Source organism: Thermothelomyces thermophilus, chromosome 3 (genome assembly GCF_000226095.1).
Source record: "Thermothelomyces thermophilus ATCC 42464 chromosome 3, complete sequence".
Classification (NCBI taxonomy): Eukaryota; Fungi; Ascomycota; class Sordariomycetes; order Sordariales; family Chaetomiaceae; genus Thermothelomyces; species Thermothelomyces thermophilus.
Genome location: NC_016474.1, coordinates 3,780,190 through 3,799,102, shown reverse-complemented (window position 1 = coordinate 3,799,102; position 18,913 = coordinate 3,780,190). Strand labels below are relative to the sequence as shown.

The 18,913-nt window shown below is 57.9% G+C and overlaps 4 protein-coding genes across 4 annotated transcripts; 2 read left to right on the top strand and 2 right to left on the bottom strand.

Annotated features, from left to right (window-relative positions):
- Nucleotides 1–1,883: 1,883 nt before the first annotated feature.
- Nucleotides 1,884–8,132, top strand: MYCTH_2118610 (uncharacterized protein; the record flags this gene model as incomplete). Its single annotated transcript, XM_003663347.1, has 5 exons — nucleotides 1,884–2,514; nucleotides 2,614–3,541; nucleotides 3,897–4,593; nucleotides 5,352–5,486; nucleotides 6,321–8,132. The coding sequence occupies 5 exons, from the start codon at nucleotides 1,884–1,886 to the stop codon at nucleotides 8,130–8,132; spliced, it is 4,203 nt and encodes a 1,400-aa protein (XP_003663395.1).
- Nucleotides 8,133–8,566: 434 nt separating this feature from the next.
- MYCTH_2305317 (uncharacterized protein) lies at nucleotides 8,567–11,998 on the top strand. The gene has a single exon (XM_003663346.1). The coding sequence runs from the start codon at nucleotides 8,838–8,840 to the stop codon at nucleotides 11,811–11,813; it is 2,976 nt and encodes a 991-aa protein (XP_003663394.1). The 5' UTR covers nucleotides 8,567–8,837; the 3' UTR covers nucleotides 11,814–11,998.
- Nucleotides 11,999–12,898: 900 nt separating this feature from the next.
- Nucleotides 12,899–13,303, bottom strand: MYCTH_2305316 (uncharacterized protein; the record flags this gene model as incomplete). The annotated part of the gene is made up of 1 exon (XM_003663345.1): nucleotides 12,899–13,303. A coding segment is annotated over exon 1 (292 nt), but the record flags the coding sequence as incomplete, so codon positions are not given.
- A 1,387-nt stretch (nucleotides 13,304–14,690) lies between these two features.
- MYCTH_2305315 (uncharacterized protein) lies at nucleotides 14,691–17,383 on the bottom strand. Its single transcript, XM_003663344.1, has 6 exons — nucleotides 16,320–17,383; nucleotides 16,180–16,261; nucleotides 15,755–16,102; nucleotides 15,239–15,701; nucleotides 15,096–15,183; nucleotides 14,691–15,040 (listed from the first exon to the last, which is right to left on the bottom strand). The coding sequence occupies exons 1-6, from the start codon at nucleotides 17,241–17,243 to the stop codon at nucleotides 14,762–14,764; spliced, it is 2,184 nt and encodes a 727-aa protein (XP_003663392.1). The 5' UTR covers nucleotides 17,244–17,383; the 3' UTR covers nucleotides 14,691–14,761.
- Between the last annotated feature and the right edge of the window lie 1,530 nt (nucleotides 17,384–18,913).

Genomic DNA, 18,913 nt, shown 5'->3' with positions numbered 1-18,913 from the left:
TAGATTTGCTAATAGAGTTAACTAAGCTAGGTAAGCAGCTATTCGGCCATGACGTTAATAGCTATATCGATATCAAGGTCGAAGTTACCTCCGTTCTAAATATAATAGAACAAAAGGAGTAATAGCAACGTATGACGAACCTAACTTAGACTTCTTCTAAAAGGGTTTAGACAAAGGTAGGTAAAGCAGGACAAGTGTATAGGTTGTCTAAGGGATTTGGTAAAGCTAAAGGGTTTATAATAATACTAGAGTTGTCTCTTATAGTAGTTAACAATGCTTGGTATAAGTACTATAATTATAAGTTACTATTACTAGTAAACTCTTAGAATCCACTATAACAAGTGACTATCTATATATAATTCTAGGATTATTAGTAGTCGTGGTGATCCTCTATACTAGCTTACCTGGCTTATGTCGTGAGCTAGTGATCCTTTGCTAGGATCATTTCTTATTAAGTGTGATCCTATCCTGATTGGTCTATTATTCCTTCGGCTTGATTGGCCTGTTTGTGCTAGTGGCTTAGGCGGTATCTGCATGTATATTTCCGTGACATATTAGCTAAAAGAGTTAGTAAAGATGATAACATGGTATCAAGAACTAATAGACAAATATAACTAGGCTTATAAGGAGGAAGATCGGTAGCTCTAGGAGATAGAGATAAAGATAAAGAAGCTAATGCTAGTAGGAAAAGGAGGTCGTAAGCCATTGTAGAGATATACTACAAAAACTAGTAAGCAGGTCCGTCAGGGGAAAGGAGGGATTGACTAGATACGTTACCAATAGGAAGTCTTACTTCCCCTGTTTCTTCCTTTTATAGAGAAACTCCGAAGGAAGTACGGCCCGGTTTATATTATATAAGAAGATAACGCCAATACTTATACGTCTCGATAGAACCGTTAGCTTTAGGAGGAAGCAAAGTTTGAGGTCCTTAAATGGCCACCAAACTCACCTAACCTTAATACAATTAAGCCTGTATAGGCGAGGATGAAATAGTTATATAGGAAACGGAAGCTTTCAAACTCTCGGATTCAGCTAGAGAAAGATTAGTCAAAGCAATGGAGGGAGCTTCTAATCGAACAGTTGTAACGGTATATTAAAAGAGTCTAAGGGAATGTTAAGTAGGTAATAAGACTGGCTGGAGGAAACGAATATAAGGAGGGTAGTATTCCTGACCCTCTACCACCAGGAGAAGAGGAGCCGGGCTTTCAGATATAGCGCGAATAGTGTCAGAAATCGAGAGCTAAAAAGGAAGCTAAGTTAGAAGCTGATATCTAGAGACGGACCGAGGAAGATAGACTTCGTTAGGGAGAGCTGGAGTACCTAATACGTGGAAGACGTCAGCAACAGACTTAGAAGTAGTTAGGCCAGAGGAAAGCGACATAACTGCTGGTAAATTGACCTCCTTTGATTGCAAGTAAAATAGCGAATTGAATGCTGTTTCAAATGCTTAAAATAAGCCTAGTTTTGAAGTGTTGGATAAGTCTGGAAGTCGGGTTGGTAAAAAGGTGTGTAAGTGTCTATTGCAGTGTCAGCTGACTATACTGTATGCCAAGACCTTGGCATCCTGGGATGGGGGATGGACTTTCTGGGCCAACCTCCGTACAAGTAGCCCGTTACCTGAGATATCTTTCCGTAGCGACCCCACAGTGGGCAGCTCGGCCGCTAACCCACCGAGCAACCCACCACAAGCCGCCTCTTCACCGCCCGGCAGAAAAAGTCCCAATCGCCTATCCGTCCCAAAAATTTCGGCCGTGGTTCGCCATGTAAATGCCCTCTGGCAGGCCCCGCCATCACGACTTGCGATTCGCAGGAACCAGCGGCCTCGAATTGACGGTGCACAATCCGTTGCACTGCCAATTTCCTTTCCAACAAGAAAGGACAAGATGGCGCCTTCTCACAAACGCAAGACCATTCCCGACGACGACTTTATCCACACCATCTCGGACAATGACGAGCCCGAGATCCTCGAGGACGAGGATGAGGTAGTGGCTGCTGCGATGAGGCCGTCCAAAAAGGCCAAGACCTCCACCAACACGGCCGACGCTGGCAGCAAGAACAAGAAGGACAAGACGAAGAAGAAAAAGAAGAATAAAAAGGGAGAGAAGGGTGCCCAGGATGGCGAAGAAGACGCACAAGACAATGACGAAGAAGAAGAGACCGGTCTCTGGGGCGCCAACGATGCCGACGACGGGGCGATGAACTCGGACTTTGAGTTCACCCTCGGCGACGGCAACGGGGTGAACGCGTTCGAGGGCGAGTTCGACGGCTGGGGGTTCGAAGGAGCCAAGAAGGGGATCGAGGGCGGCGCCGCCGGGCAGGAGGGCAAGGCAGGGGTGGACCTGGACGAAATCATCCGGAGGAGGAGGGAAAAGAAGAAGAAGACGAAGGGGAAGGAAAAGGGAGAGGACTCCAAGGAGGACCAGGAGGACGGGGAGGATGTCGAGGTCGAGGATATGGGGGAGGTGGATCTAGACGACGAGGTGTTGGCCGATGATGCGTTCGGGATGGGGGTTGGTTCGGACGTGGAGGAGGAAGAAGAAGAAGAAGAAGTGAAGGAGGGAGAGCGGGGTGATAAGGAGAGTGAGGACGACGAGGGAGAGGAAGAAGGAAAAGAAGAAGGGGAGGGGAAGGACAGGAACGGAGAGGCCGAGGATGGAGAGGACGCCGCGTCGGATGATGATTCGGTTGCTACGCCCGTACCACATCCCGATGACGAGAAGTCAGACGATGACGACGACGACGATGATGACGAAGAGGATGCCGAGGAGGAGGCGAAGCGGAAAGAGTTCTTCGCCGCGCCAGAGGAGACAGAAAAGGCCACCAAGAAGGGCGGACCGTCCTCTTTCCAGAGCATGTCGCTCTCGCGACCCATCCTCAGGGGTCTCACGTCTGTCGGCTTCACGAAACCGACTCCTATCCAGGCCAAGACGATACCGATCGCCCTTATGGGCAAGGACGTCGTCGGTGGTGCTGTCACCGGTTCCGGCAAGACGGCTGCATTTATTGTGCCTATCCTGGAACGTCTCCTGTACCGACCCAAGAAGGTGCCGACGACGAGGGTCGTCATCTTGACGCCCACCCGCGAGCTCGCGATCCAGTGCCACTCGGTGGCGACCAAACTAGCAAGCCATACCGACATCAAGTTCTGTCTTGCGGTCGGTGGTCTCAGCCTGAAGGTCCAGGAGGGCGAGCTCCGTCTGAGACCAGACGTGGTAATAGCCACTCCGGGTCGCTTCATCGACCACATGCGAAACTCAGCCAGCTTTGCTGTTGAGACGGTCGAGATTCTGGTGCTTGATGAAGCCGACAGAATGCTCGAGGACGGTTTCGCAGACGAGCTGAACGAGATTCTCACGACTCTCCCGAAGTCGCGCCAGACGATGCTATTCTCCGCCACCATGACCTCGACAGTCGACAAGCTCATTCGGGTCGGCCTCAACAAGCCTGCTCGGATCATGGTGGACTCGCAGAAGCAGACGGCCGGCACCCTCACACAAGAGTTTGTGCGGTTGCGGCCCGGGCGGGAGGAGAAGCGCATGGGGTACTTGATACATATCTGCAAGACCCTGTACACCGAAAGGGTCATCATCTTCTTCAGACAGAAGAAGATTGCCCACCGGACGCGGATCATCTTTGGACTTCTGGGGCTCTCGAGCGGGGAGCTGCACGGAAGCATGAACCAGGCCCAGGTACGAACTCTTCTCTCTCTCTCTCTCTCTCTCTCTCTCTCTCTCTCTCTCTCTCTCTCTCTCTCTCTCTCTCTCTCTCTCTCTCTCTCTCTCTCTCTCTCTCTCTCTCTCTCCCTCTCTCTTTTTCTTTTTTTTTTTTTTTTTTTTTTTTAGGTACCGCTTTCCAGATTGTGAGACTAATGGTTGTTCCCTTTAGCGTATTGCCAGCGTCGAGGCCTTCAGGGACGGCAAGGTGAATTTCCTCCTCGCCACCGACCTGGCGTCTCGTGGTTTGGACATAAAGGGCATCGACACCGTCATCAACTACGAAGCCCCGCAGTCCTTGGAAATCTATGTCCATCGTGTAGGCCGTACGGCTCGTGCTGGCCGTAGCGGTGTTGCCCTCACGCTGGCAGCGGAACCAGACCGCAAAGTGGTGAAGGCGGCAGTCAAGGCCGGGAAAGCACAAGGCGCCAAGATCATTAGTCGAGTGATCGACCCAGCAGAAGCGGACAAGTGGCAGGCTCAAGTGGACGAGATGGATGAGGAGATTGAAGAGATTCTTCGCGAGGAGAAGGAGGAGAAGCAGCTCGCACAGATGGAGATGCAGGTCAAGAAGGGCGAGAATCTGATCAAGTACGAGGAGGAGATCCATTCGCGGCCAAAACGGACATGGTTCGAGTCACAGGAGGCCAAGAAGAAGGCCAAGGAACTCGGGCGGGCTGAACTCAACGGCATCAGGGAGGCGTTGAAGAAGAAGGGGGGAGGCAAGCTCAGCAACAAGGACAAGAAGAAGCTCGATGCCAAGGCGGAGAGGACCGAGAAGAAGTCGACCGGGTGGAAGAAGGGGCGAGCGGAGAGAGACGGAAAAGGTGCGGTATTAAACCTGAAGAAGATTCGCAAGCCCAAGGCGAAGAAGGGGCCGGTTGGGCGGAAGGGGAGAAAATAGCTGTCGGTGATATCCAGATTAATGCATTGTTGATTTTGTCTTGTGCTGATGTTGGTCGATGGTCGAGTTTCAATCAGCCATGCCTCTGAGCGTTAGAAAAGGGCAGTGACTCCGTAGTGGATGTGGAGAGGGATATGCTCGGTACTGTGAGACCCCTGTTGCGGTCTCCTTCCGCCGCTAAATGCTGCAGCGGGTGTAATCCGTACAGTACGTTATGACCAGATAGTAAGGCAGCCAACTTAAAAAGAGGCAATTGCCGGCTAGACCCAGCTCAGCTTTCCGAACATGGCATTCTAAACCTTGTTATCGGCATCGAAGTTTCCTCTTGCAGTCTGGATTTGAAGCCATTCTCTGGGTATTAGAGCCTGCCAAAAGTAATCCAGCATCAGGCACCAGGCACCTCGGTACCGAAGTGGGAGCCCTGGAACCCACCACCCACACTTAGCTCATCCGCCAAGGTTCCCTCCCGTCAGTAACTGATCGCAAAACACCATATCTCGTCAGCTCACGACGACTCTCGCACAAACAAAACAGCGATACAGCTTCCTTGCGGGAACTACGTGATTAGGACTTCAACCAAGCAAAGCACCCTGGCTCCCTCGAAACTGCCGCCGCCAGTTCGACCCAAACGCCTCGCACTCCCCCCGCGCCCTCTGCTGCAACCTCGCCCACACCCTCGAGCCTCACTGCTCCGCTACCTCGTCCCGCCGTCCCTCCGCGCCCGCTACCGGGAGCGCCTCCTCCGCTTTCACCTCGACACTCTCTCGAGTTACAAGTACCGCCTGCAGAGCCGCATATACAGGTTCCTTGTCGAGAGACAGCGCAAGAGGCGGCACAGGAAGAGCATTGGTGGTGCTGGCGCTGCTGGGGTCAGCAGCAGCAGCAGCAGCAGCAGCAGCCGGATTGTGGAACTGGTGAGGCGGCAGCTGCTGGGGCAGGGTCGAAGGCTTTTGTTACGCGGGGCGCTGCCGCCGACGCCGCCACCACCACCACCGTCGTCGTCGTCGCCGTCACCGGCTTTTTCATCATCTCCTCCTCCTCCTCCTCCTCCTCCTCCTTCTTCTGCTGCTGTTGCTGCTTCAGGGTGCGGCACGGCGGAGCACGCGCGTGCGTATGCGCCAGTAGAAGGAGAGCCACACGGGGAGGCAGGGGGCCGTGCTACGGCGGCGCCGCACCGTGTAGGGAAGATGCCAAATCAGTATGGCGGCGGGTACGGCGGGTCCAAGTATGGGTACGGGCCGTACGGGACGGGCTCGGGCTCGGGCAGCCCGGCGCCCGAGCGCGGATCGAGGCGGAAGAGGCTGGCCGCGGTCGCCGGGAGCGTGTACCGCGCCGGAGTGGCGGCCGCGAGCGAGCTCAAGGAGCAGTACAGCAACACGCGGGCGCGCGGGGTGGACATGACGGGGGCGCAGGTGTCGATTCCCGGCGCGTTCCCGAACGTCTCGATTGTCACCAATGGGGATGAGCAAATGGTGCTCTTTCCGACGTACGCCAAGAAGCATGTCACAGGGCTCGGCAGCGGCCGAGACGGACCGCGGCCTGGCCAGTACGGGATGAGCGAGGAGGAGTACTGGAAGCTGGAGTGGTCGAGAGCGGAGGACGAGAAGGCCGTGGTCGACGTCGACGTCAGGGGGTGGATATACATGCCCAACAAGGGGCCGATGACACGACGGAACCGTATGCTGGTTGCGCTCGCGAGGAAGCTGAGCGGGATCCCGGCGCCCACAATTCAATCGGATGAGGAGGTGACCGAGGAGCAGAGGGTAGCGCGGGAAGCTCAAGAAATCGAGAAGCGAGGACAGGACGAGAAGGAGGTTGCGAACAGGGGAGGGTACAGCGAACCCCCCGGTGGTTCCAATGGGAACAACCAGGCTTCTGCTGCGTCGCCATCGGCGTCGCCCAGCTTGCCCGCGAGAACGCCCACCGCGCCACAATTGGACATGACGGAGCAAGAGCTCGCGGTTGCCAACGCGAACCTCATGGCACGCCTGGGACCGTTCATGACCACGCCATTGGTCCAAGTACCAATCACCATGTTCTTCTACAACGAGGAGCAGTCACGGTCGCATACAGTAACGACAGACGATTCCGGGCACTTCAACGTCCGGGTGCCCCTCGAGTTTGTCCCAACAGAGGTCAGGGTCATAGCGAACGAGAACCTCTCAGCCATCCGGCCCATCGAGGTTACCGGCCAGAAGGGGATCAGTCTGATCAGCGACGTCGACGACACGATCAAACAGTCCAATATCTCGATGGGCGCCCGAGAGATTTTCAGGAACGCGCTCGTGCGCGACCTGGCGGATTTGACTGTCGATGGGGTCGAGAAATGGTACAACAAGATGCACGATATGGGCGTCAAGTTGCACTACTGCTCAAACAGCCCGTGGCAGCTGTACCCAGTTCTGGCGACGTTCCTTCACACGGCCGGACTGCCTCAGGGCTCCATGCATTTAAAGCACTATAGCGGCATGCTGCAAGGGATATTCGAGCCCGTTGCGGAGAGAAAGAAGGGCACACTGGAGGCCATCATTAGGGACTTTCCAGAAAGAAGGTTCCTTCTCGTTGGCGACAGCGGCGAGGCGGATCTTGAGGTCTATACCGAGCTTGCCGTGGCCAATCCTGGCCGCATCTTGGCCATCTTCATCCGCGACGTCACCACTCCTGCGCAGACGGGATTCTTTGATTCTTCATTCAGCGTGAATCCGGGACAGCGGAGCATACAAGGGAACGCCAAAGCCATGCCGGGCGCCCGCTCGGTCGGCGATCAGTTTGAAAGGAAACCACCAGTGCCTCCTCCTCCTCCTCCTCCTCCTCCTCCTCCTCGAGTGACGGCTTCGCCGGCTAATTCGGGACCTATCATGGGAAACCTGATCGACTTTGGCGAGCCGGATCCTATCGTTAGCACTGCAGCGACCGAGAGGCTCTGTGGAAGAGAACATAACCGGGACGCGTTGGGACCTGATGGGTCGAGCTCAGACGTTGCCCGTCGAAAACCACCACCTCCGCGGCCCGTCAAACCTGCGGCCTTGCGGAGCACCCCATCGGATAGCAGCAGCACCAACAGTCAGAGAACCACCTCTGCCGAAACTGGAGGCGGTCATAGCTTGCCTGCTCGTCCACGGACCTCTGCGGGCACGCCTCCTCCCAACACTTCAAAGCCAACCCCTCCACCACCTCCTCCTCGACGCCGCCGCGGCACTGCCCCGGCGATGCAGCAGCCACGCAGTACGGGCGACGACCACATCCCAGACGTATCCGATGCAGAGTCTCTCTCTGCAATGCCAGGCGGATATCCTGCCGGCGTTGCAGATTCAGCGACTCCTCCCAACGGCGCGGCTGCCGCCGCAGCTGTCAACAAGAAGGTGGACTTGTGGCTGATGCGGTTGGCGAGGGCACACCAGACGCTGGATGCGCAGGGGGTGAAGCTGTATACTTGGCGAAGAGGCCAGGACGTGATTGCCGAGGCGGAGGGTCTTGTGCGGGAGGCGCTGAGGAATATGGACCACGGCAGCTAGCAGCTGCGCGCCGACGGGAGACAGGGAAAAAGGAGGTAATATGGGGGCTATAGGACCAAGTACTGTGTCGGGGAAGGGTGTGGGAGTGGACTACGTGAGAGTAGATATCTCCTATTCAGCATACTTTGGCTGGGAGGCTACACAGGGGCATTCCCTGCTTGTATGAGTCACGAATCAGCGCCGTTTTAGTTGAGCACGGCGTATATCCGTAGAACACAAGCGCTGCTGCTGCTGCTTACCAACTTTGCAAGAACAAAGATTGGTCGTGGCATCCATCAAGGAACGAGTTGCGTATATACACTCAGAACCCTAACCCTTCACGTCACCGCCTGCCGTATTGAGGACTCTAAGAGAGGGCCGCGGCCGCAATTAGCCAGCAGAAAAGAAAAAAAAAAAAAAGGTCGGGCACGTTTTCGACCGCTAACAGATGTTCATCGAATTCAAGCAATGCGCGAGATAACTACATGAATAGATAAATCACAATACATGCTTTCTGTACTTTGGTGCACCACAACCTTGGAGGATTCAGTTACTCTGAGGCGGACCGAGGTTAGTTTAATTGAGTCACCGTTTACAATCCCCCGCCCCCGCTCCCCCGGCCCGCGCACAAAACGACCGAGACCTATGAAAGCGAAGCCAGTCATCGGACTGTTTGATGACAGCGCGGCGTGTGGAGGCGCCGGCTTCAAAGGAAACCTTGTATAAATGTATGCAGCAGCAAAGCGCGTGCGGGTCCCGTCCAAACTCAGCAAACTCAGCAAACTCCAGCGCGCATTCGGCGACGAGCATTCTTCTTCTGCCCGTTGCTTCCGTTCCTTCGCCCGCCTTGAGGCAAAAGCCACGCCGCAGCCCCGGCGATCGAGCGCCAGTCCGGTCTTCAAGTCGCCGTTCCGCCATCTCACCCCGTGTCCCGTCAGGAACGCGCCGCACAATCGATACACGGGCACGCCGCGCTACATCCTCGCCCCCGCCGTCGCCCCTCCCCAGCGCCCTCACGCGGCCATCACGGTCCTCCCTCCGCCAAGCGGCATGTTGTCCTACGTCCAGATCGTGAGCACGCCGACGGCGGACACGCCCGGGGCGTGTCTCATGCTGCACTTTGACAACCGCCGCTACCTCTTCGGCCGCATGGCCGAGGGCACCCAGCGCAACATGGTCCAGCGCAAGGTGTCGCTCGCCAAGATCCACGACATCTTCCTCACCGGCCGCGTCGACTGGGAGACCGCCGGCGGCCTGCTCGGCATGATCCTCACCATCGCCGACCTCAAGGCCGCCTCCATCGCCGACGTCGAAGCCCTCAACGAGAAGCTCCGCAGCCAGGGCAAGAAGGACAACAAGTCGGTCTCCGCCCACCTGAACATACACGGCGGCAAGAACCTGGTCCATCTCCTGGCCACCGCCCGCCGTTTCATCCTCAGAAAGGCCCTCCCCGTCCACCCCAGGGAGCTGCGGCACGACCCCCGCGCCGACACGGCCAAGAAGGACGAGCCCGATTACGAGGACGAGAACATCAGGGTCTGGTCCATCCCGCTGTCCAAGGAGGGGCGGGAGGAGGAGGAGGAGGAGGAGAAGAAGAAGAAGCCGGCGGTCCGGGCCCGCTCCGGGCCGAGCTCGCCCAAGAAGCGGAAGCTGAGCGAGTCCTCGTCCTCGGAGCCGCAGGAGCAGGAGGAGGGCCCGACGAACACGGAGGAGGCCGATCAGAACATCCGGGAGGCCGTCGTCAAGGACATGTTTGCGTCCAAGTGGAAGCTCGATACCCTGCGCGAGCTGAGGCTCGCAGACGTCCAGCTGCCCGCGAAGATCTTCATCAGGAACGAGCAGGGCCACATCGAGCCCTACGAGGGCCCTCCCCCCTCCGAAGCCCCCGACACCAAGGTTCTCGTGCGGCTCCCCTGGCCGGCCGCCCAGATCGAGCAGCTGCCCCCCACGGAGCCGTCCCGGCAGTCCATGTGCTACGTTGTCAAGTGCCACTCCCGACGGGGCAAGTTCAACGTCCAGGCCGCGACGAAGCTCGGCGTCGCCAAGCAGGACTTCAAGAAGCTCACCTCGGGCGAGACCGTGACCGGCAAGGACGGAGTCGTCGTCACCCCGGACATGGTCCTGGGGCCGCCCATCGAGGGTCAAGGTTTTGCCGTGGTCGACCTGCCGTCCGAGGACCTCGTCGAGGACCTGCTCAGCCGCCCAGAATGGTCGAATCCGGAGATCATGAAAGGCGTCAGTGCCATGTTCTGGATCCTCTCCTCCGGTGTCACCCTGGAGAAGGACCAACGGCTGGCGCAGTTCGTCCGGGCACGCTCCGGAATCAGGCACATTGTGCTCAGCAGCTCGCTGTGCCCCAACGTCCCGGCCCTCGAGTCCCCCGCGGGACAGCTCATCAAGATGAACTGCGTCGACCGGGACAGGTTTCCGCTCCCCGCCTTCGACTTCAACCCGACGGCCACGCTCGGCGAAGAACTGCAGGCCGTCGCCGAGGTCGGCCGTCCCGGCCTGAAGTTCCAGCTCGCCCCGAAGTCGACGTTCCTCACCGACGCCGTCGTGCCGCCGATGGATACCAAGAAACCCCTGTGGGAGCTGGGGTCGTATTCGCCGCAGGTGCCGGGGCTCGCGGACGCCGCCCGCAAGGCCATCTCGGACCCGGCCTTCGGCGCCGAGGTCGACAGGTCGCAGCAGGACCTGCCGAGCCCGCAGACCGAGATCATCCCGCTCGGCACCGGGTCGGCCATGCCGTCCAAGTATCGCAACGTGTCGGCCACGCTGATCCGGGTGCCCGGCTGGGGCAGCTACCTCCTCGACTGCGGCGAGAACACGCTCGGCCAGCTCCGGCGCGCCCTGGGCCACCAGGGCGCCGACGAGGTCCTGCGGGACCTCCGCGCCATCTACATCAGCCACGTCCACGCCGACCACCACCTCGGCACCGTCAGCGTCATCGCCCGCTGGCGCGAGGTCGTCCCGGAGGAGGAAGGCGGCAAGCTCGCCCTCATCGCGACCCAGAAGTACCAGGACTTTGTCCGCGAGTTCCACGAGGTGCAGGATCTCGGCCTCGACCGCATCGTCCCCGTCGTCCTGCGCTGCGCCGGCCGCCCGCTGCCGGGCCGGCACGCCGAGCCGCCCGCCGTCCCGGACGAGGACGCCCGGGCGGCCCGGCTGCCCCGGGTCGAGGCCTGCTTCGTCGACCACTGCTACGAGGCCACCGCCGCCGTCCTCACCTTCCCGGACACGGGCCTCAAGGTGGCCTACTCGGGCGACTGCCGGCCGTCGCGGCCCTTCGCCGAGCTCGCCCGCGGCGCCCACCTGCTCGTCCACGAGTGCACCTTCGAGGACGAGCTGGCGGGCGACGCCGCCGCCAAGAAGCACTCGACCCTCTCCGAGGCCCTCGAGGTCGGCCGCCGGATGGAGGCCCGCCGCATCCTGCTCACCCACTTCTCGCAGCGCTACCCCAAGCTGCCCGTCGTCGACGAGGAGGCGCTCCTCCGCAACTCGACCGACGGCGGCGACGGCGGTAATAACGGCGGCAGCAGCGGTGGCCAGAAGAAGCGCGACGTCGAGGTCCTCTTCGCCTTCGACATGATGCGCGTCCGCCTGGGCGAGTTCAAGCAGGCCAAGCAGTTCCTGCCCGCCCTTAGGGAGCTGCTGAAGGTGGAGGAGCGCATGGGCGGCGGCGACGACGGCGGCGATGTATGATTATTGATGATGATGGAGTTGAAACGAGAAAGAGAGAGAGAGAGAGAAGGAATAGAAGGGGGTCGGTCATCAAGCTTGTACGATAGTGGTGGGAGCTGCATTGCGGATGGATATATAGAGAGGCACTATAGAGATGCTTGTCATGGCTTTGCTTGACACATATATGTACTTGGGAAGTGGCTTGGTCCGTCATATATATAGCCTGGCGACATGAGGGAAATCAATTCTCGGAGGAGATACTGAACATGGTGTCTGCTACTAGTTCTTAGCTACCTACCCCTCAAGAAGGCGGCGAGGGAGCGAGCTATCACGTACGCGTATGGATGAAAGGCAGCCAGACATTAATGGAGCAAATTGGGATCCCGGATCATGGGAACAGGCAAGTCACCTACCTACTTTCTTTCGTTCCTGTTTCACGGCACAGCTGCCCGAGGGCGGAGGGCGGAGGTTGAGTTCCCTCCAAATCCGCTTTTCTTCTCCCTGAGTAACCATCGATGGCATCTAGTTCACGTCAGGGTTTCATACACCAAGTCTAGGTCTCGGCAGCGCGGGTGGCCCGTTAGTCGAGCGCACACTAGATGCGGAAGTAAGTCTCCCCAGGTCGTCTCCGTGAACCGCTGGCTTGCCCGGCGGCCATGGTGTTTATCCGTGCATGCCCGCTCTGCCCTGCTGATACCAAAACTTGTGAGGGGGGATATATTCACCGGCTGATTGGTCGTCGTCTTCGATGGAAGAAGGAGAGGCCGGCGGAGATAGATCAACAGCGAACAGGTTGTTGTCTTCTCCCCGCCTTACATCGTCCTGGGACGGCGAGGGTGCCCGGTTGCCGGTATCGCCCAACCCGATATTGACGGGGTAAGAGTTGTTGTGGTAGCGGTGGTCATGGTGAAGCTTGACATGCGGAATCGGCACGCCACGCACAAACTTGGTCCCCGCCGGTAACCCACCCCGATGTCTGCTCTGGCCCCTCTCCCTATCATGGTGCGGCCCGGCCTCCTTCCCCTTCTTCCTCTTCTCAACCTTCCTCGCACGCATCCGCCGCCTCACTTCTCTCACCTCCTCAGCTAGCGCATCACTCTGGGCCTTCATCTTCGCTTCCTCCCGAGGCCCCCTCAGCCGCAGCCACGCATCCACGAGCCTCAACAGCCTCGGCTGCTTTCCCTTGGCCCTCCCCGAGGCATTCGCCCGCAATGCCACCAGTACCTCCCCCTTGCCCCCCACGACAGCCAGCACACACGCCGGACACCGGCTCTCGGCTTTCTCGAGCACGCGCCCTTCACACCAGCCGATACCCCCGGCCACGAAGTGCTCTTCCCACTCAGCGCGCCCCAGAAACAAGCCCGCAATGCCGCTCAGGACCCCAGCCAGCGTTCCCATCCTCTCTCTGTGCCCTTCCCCTTCCCACCTCCTATTCCCCTTAATCTCCCCCTCCACAACAGGAAGTAAAGGAGGAGGAGGAGGAGGAGAAGCAGAAGAAGCAGAAGAAGAAGAAGAAGGAATGTAACCATCAGCAGAGACAGGGCCGACTCCCTTCGCACCCAGACGGTTAACCCATGCCCTCAAGACATCGCACCGCACCCCGACCTCGACCTTGACCAGACGCAGACAGAAGCGCGCCAGGTCGACGTCAAGCCCGGCGTGCGCCGGACAGAGAGCCCCATATTCCTCCTCCTCCTCCTCCTCCTCCTCTCCCCACTGCTGCTGTCTTCCGTCGCCGTGGTCGCCGCAGTTATCGCCGCCTGCGTTGCGAGTCTCACGGAGGGCGCGGGCCAGCCGGGACAGGACCCCGGCCGCCACCGGGGTCCGGGGTGAAAGGGGGTGCCGGGGTTCCGGGAAGAGGAGGAAGGAGGCAAACTGGAGGAGGGCCGAGGGCGGGAGGCGAGAGAGAGGGTCGCGGATGGCGTGGTCTGAATTGGACGGGGCTGCTGGGAGACGAGGTGGTGGCATGGTTTCTTGCATGGTCCTCCCGTCGGCAACCTGCTCAGCGGCGGCGGAGGTGTCTTCTGGTCGGGTTTGACTTGACGGATGGATAGAGAGGTCCCGTTGCTGCCGGACCTGAGAAGGAAGGCCGCCCCTCCGAACGAAGGATAAATAGTCAAGGTAGCGGACCGTGGAGTGGCGCCAAAAACGAAGCCATATATAGCATCTCTGGCACAAAGAACGTTCATGATGTTGTCGGCGCCTCCTTCAACAGCCAGAGAGATCCGGAGAATCTTTCCTTCTGAGACAGAACACGGAATACGAATAAAAAGCCGCGAGATGAACAATGTTCTGTTGCTACTGACCGCACAGAATTCACAAACAATGCCTTGGTTTGTTTTGGAGGAGCCTGAGTGCCAAGTTAGTAACAGAACAAAGGGGGATTGGGGAGGTTTTTTTTTGGGGGGGGGGGGGGGGGACCTTGAACAAGACAAGCCATCTAACTGCCTCCCGCCCCTTCCCGGCATTCACTACGGCCAGGGAAAATAAGGACAAGACCCTACTCTAAGAAGAGAGAACCTTCGGGTCCCATGAGTGCGTGCCGCCATGCAAACAATATCGATCATCGCATTCAAGCCAGTGCCGGGTGTCACGCCTATATATACGTCCGTCCCTCGCTTGCTGCTCGCCCTGGGTATGATGACGGCCACGTTTCTATCAGAGTCGAATCAACGCCCCTTCGCCCCCGCGCCCCCCCCCCCCCCCCCAACCCGATTCATTATGATGCCTTGCCCAACGAAACGCGAACTGTGATGGATAATATAATACTGAAACCTCTCTTCCTATCCCTTCCATCCCATATTTGCAGCCCCACCAGGAGCGAATAGGTGGTGACACAGTAAAAAAGGGGGAAAATCATGAACCGAACTTGAGGGAGACATGCCATCGTCATTTCCCCCCGCTTCGCTGATACAGCAAGCATGGTGGGCTGTTCCGCAGAGATCATTTGCCGTTTGTTGCATCTGATTTCACCTCCTTACCGACCTCTCGTCTACGCCCGACGGACCCAGGGTAGTCCCGGACAGCTCCCGCTCCCGCTGCTCTCGCTCCCGCTGCTCCCGCAGTTTCAATTTCTCGGCACGGATTCGCGCCGCTTCGGTTCCGTCGTCGGGATGCGCAACTTCGCGGAACCAGGGGTGCGCCAGAGCTTGTTTCGCGGTGATGCGCCGGGCGGGGTCGTAGACAAAGATCTTCTGGAGGAGATCTAAGAACAGTTGCAGAAACCTGGTAGTTGGGGGGATAATATCCTACAAAACATGTTAGCGGCTCACCATCACGACAGATGCGAGAGAGGACACCAACCGGCAGCCGCTTCATGGCCTTGACGAATCTTCTAGATGCGCGCGTCGTCTCTGGCAGAGGATAGTCCAGTTTGAGACGCTTGAAATACCTAGGATCCGTTAATCTCCATGAACAAACTGGGAGAGTGGGTGGTTGGCACGCACTTGGCTGCGGGGTTTCCGCCGTTCCTCGTCATCCTGTTGACCTGCTGGACGAGCGCTGGGTCGATCCGGGCGTCGACGACGGCCTCCATCATCGCCAGATGCTCGAGGTTATCGTGCGTCTGAAACAGGGCGTCGCCGGTGTAGAACTCGACTAGAATGCAGCCGATGCTCCAGATGTCGCAAGGGAAAGACCATCCCAGCCCCAGGATGATTTCGGGCGCCCGGTAATGGCGGGTAGACACGACTGATGAGTGATATTCGTCCTGAAAAGTTGCCGAGCCGAAGTCGATCAACCTAATCTCGGTGTCGAGCAGCACCTTTCTTTGGGTAGCCTGGCGGTTGCTGTTGTTGGTGCTGGCCGACGGGATCTTCCTGTTGTACGTAAACGTCTGGTACTCGTTGTTGCAGAGAAGGATGTTCTCCGGCTTCAGGTCCGTGTGGATCAGGTTGAGATCATGGAGAACTGGCCAAGGTCAACACGCGTTTCCCCAAGAGGTCTGGGAAGAGTTTCCTTACAGGCAACGCTGGTCAACAGCTGGCGGGCAAAGTTCTGGATCTGACTATTCGGGAAGGGCACGAAATTGTTGCTCTTCAAAAAGTCGAACACACTCTGGCCGAGCAGATCCATAACAATGCAGATGTGCCCGCGGTAGTCGAAACAGTCTCGGAAGTGAATGCACCGGTTCCGGTTCTCCTCATCATTCGCTCGAAGCGTTTCGAGCACTCGGAGTTCGATTTTGCTGGCTTCGCGGTACTTCTGTACAGACCGGATGATTTTGATGGCGACGAACTTGTTGGTGACCTTGTCCTTGGCTTGTACGACCTTGCCAAACGTGCCTTGCCCGAGCAGCTTGACCATTTTGTCTGTGAAGGGAGGTCTATCAGTCTCTGGATTCTAGGGGTGCCTAGGCGGCATTGAAAACGGCCGAGGGGTGACTTACACCTATCGGTCAGATCGTTATCCGGGACCACGATATAGTGGCCGTCGTCATCGTCGACGCGGACGTTCTTGGCATTAGGAGGCTAGGTGGTAGTCAGCAGCCTGTCACTGGCAAAGCGGTTCCGGAACCGGGCTACTCACATCCGGGATAACCTTGATGTGCACGTCGCGAGCCTTCTTGGGAGGGAAGGGAGGCGGTCGATAGTGTGCGAGGGCATCAACACATCCCGCGGCCTCGCGACGCCTGGCCTCGTTGGCGATCTGCTGACGGGTCGTTCTCTTTCGCCTCTGGCTCGCTGGTGAATCGTATTCATACTGGCCGTTCTGGCCATTCGACGAAAGCGAGCCAAGCGAGGTCGCTGCCGTGGTGTGGATGGCCGAGTTTGTTCGGTCGCTCGCGACAGTGGACTTGCTTGGGGTATGGGAGCCGATGGCAGCACTATGGTGCACGGGATCGTAGGGTGTCGGCTCATCATCCCGTTTCCGCTTCTTGGCCGAGGAGCCGGGTGCGCCATTGGAAGCGGCGTGTTGTCGGCCGTTTGTCAGCGCCTGCGAAGCGGCTGCGACCGCATCCGGTTGCTCTGGCTCGGGCGTGTCCTCGATGACGATGATCTCTTTGGGTAAACCATTTTTGTAAAAGGCCTTCCAGTCGGGCTCTCTCGATCGCCTTCTTTTGCGGGGTGGTTGTTGCTCTGCCCGAGGCTGGGCCGCTGGAGCCGCTGGCATGGTCGTGTAGAGGTGGTCGAGTCGGGAATCACCATCAGCCGGTTCGTGCGGAGCGAGTCTCGCGTGGTCGGGCGGCCCTGCGGCTACGCCATTTCCCGGCGTGTGGCTCGCAGCGGATGAGTAGCCCGGAGATGGGTAGGCCAGGCGGCTGGCAGGAGGAAGAATTGGATTCGGTGGGCGGTACGCAGACGAATTTGATTGCGGGTACGCCTGGTGCTGGGGCTGGGGCTGGTGCTGGTGCTGGTGTTGGTGCTGGTGTTGGTGCTGGTGATGGGAATAGCGGAAATGGTGCGGGTTGTAGTGAGGCAGCGTTGCCGTTGCAGTCGTAGGCGTCGACATTATCGCTCTCTGGGTTGACCCGCGGGGGGAAGTGGTCGTGGGGACCAGAAGCGGTGGTGGAAAATGTGGAAGGGGAAAGAGGACTCGGGACGCGGAGGTGGTCGCTGGCTCGATAAACGACTAGCCCCAGCGAATCTGACTGGTGAATGACGGCGCCGGGGGAACTATCCGTCTCGTCTCGAATTGGGATTCGTCTCTCCGTCCCGCTCTAGGGAGCCTGGGCGTGATGCTCAGTTTAGGGTGCTAACAACACCGTGTCGACAGAGTATTCGGCATTTGTTCTACAAAGGCCCGAGTCGAGGTTTTGTCCTTCTAGAGACAGGATTTCGTCCGGGGGCGAGAAAGGGGAGAAAAATGAAGCAAAGCGTCAATGTCACGAAGCTGGAACTTGGCCCGGCCCAAGGCCGTCTCTCGCTGGAGGGAGGCAAGCAGGGCCCAAATCGAACCCTCTCAGTGGGTGGTCTGTGTGCTCTCTGGGGCTGGGCTGCGACGCTGCGTTGTGCGTGGCAGAGCCTGGCAGGACCTGACGAAACCAGAACCGGATTTCCACTGTGGCCGCCGAGGGTTGCGCGACTGCCTAAGGCTGCTACGGTCTGCACTACTCGTATCATGTTTCGCTCGGCGGCGCCGTCAGGGAGCCAGGTTTCGCTCAAGTTTCTAATCTTAAAAGGCATTTCAAAACCACTTTGCGGGAATGTTGAGAATGGGAAATGCATTAATTTCGGGCGGTATCATGGGATCCGATGGAAGACGATTTGTCCCCGAAAATGGGAGCCTCCGAAGGTGCTATACAGGGTACTTCAGCAGCCGAATCGCCGCTTTCGCCCGCGTTCTCGGTCTTCTAGTGTAGGTAGGGCAGGCAGATAGGTACTTGAGGTTGATGCGTGAAAACCCATGTATTTACGTGTATGTATGTACAGTACATACAGTACTCCGTGGCCATAATGAGCGCCTGGCACCGTGCTCCAGCTTGGCCTGATGACGGCGGCTGACTGCCAAAGTCGTGTTCTAAGTATCACGAGTGATTGCGCGCGAGATCATTTCACGTCCCCTTGAAGCGTAGTAAGACCACCGGTGGCCCTGCTTCTTCGCAGCCCCCAACAGCGCCGTGTTCGAGCATTCCAGCGGAGGAAGCGCCACTGGAAGATCGCGGTGGGCCCTTCCAGGTTTCGCTACGATGCGGGGCTTCTCTGGACATCCCCAAACAGTGCGACATGGGCCGAGTGAATCTTGCCTGCCTAGTGGGCCAGCACTTGAATCAGTCCTTGCTCCGCTTTTCATGTCTTCCGGGGAAACCCGTCGATGAGAAAACAGTCCACAAATGGAACTGATGGTTGCTGCCAAAGTCGTTTGTCGGGTGATCTGTCTACTATCGACTGCACCTCGCATGCGGGCCATGCTACGAGACCTTGACGGTGATTGTTACACAGTAGATCTTGTTGACTCTCCTCTTTTCCTCAGCGGGCCCAAGCCAAGTTGTGGGAAGTCGGCAAACCACCCAATCCACACCACCTCACGAGTCAATTGCGACACCACAATAGGCAAACCCGGGCTTGAATTCCCTGCCACCGCGCGACAGTATTTTGTTGCCAGCCATAAGAGTTAAACATTTCATCTGACATACTCCGTATCGCGGATAGGAGGACTGAACCTATTGTTGATCTTGCGCA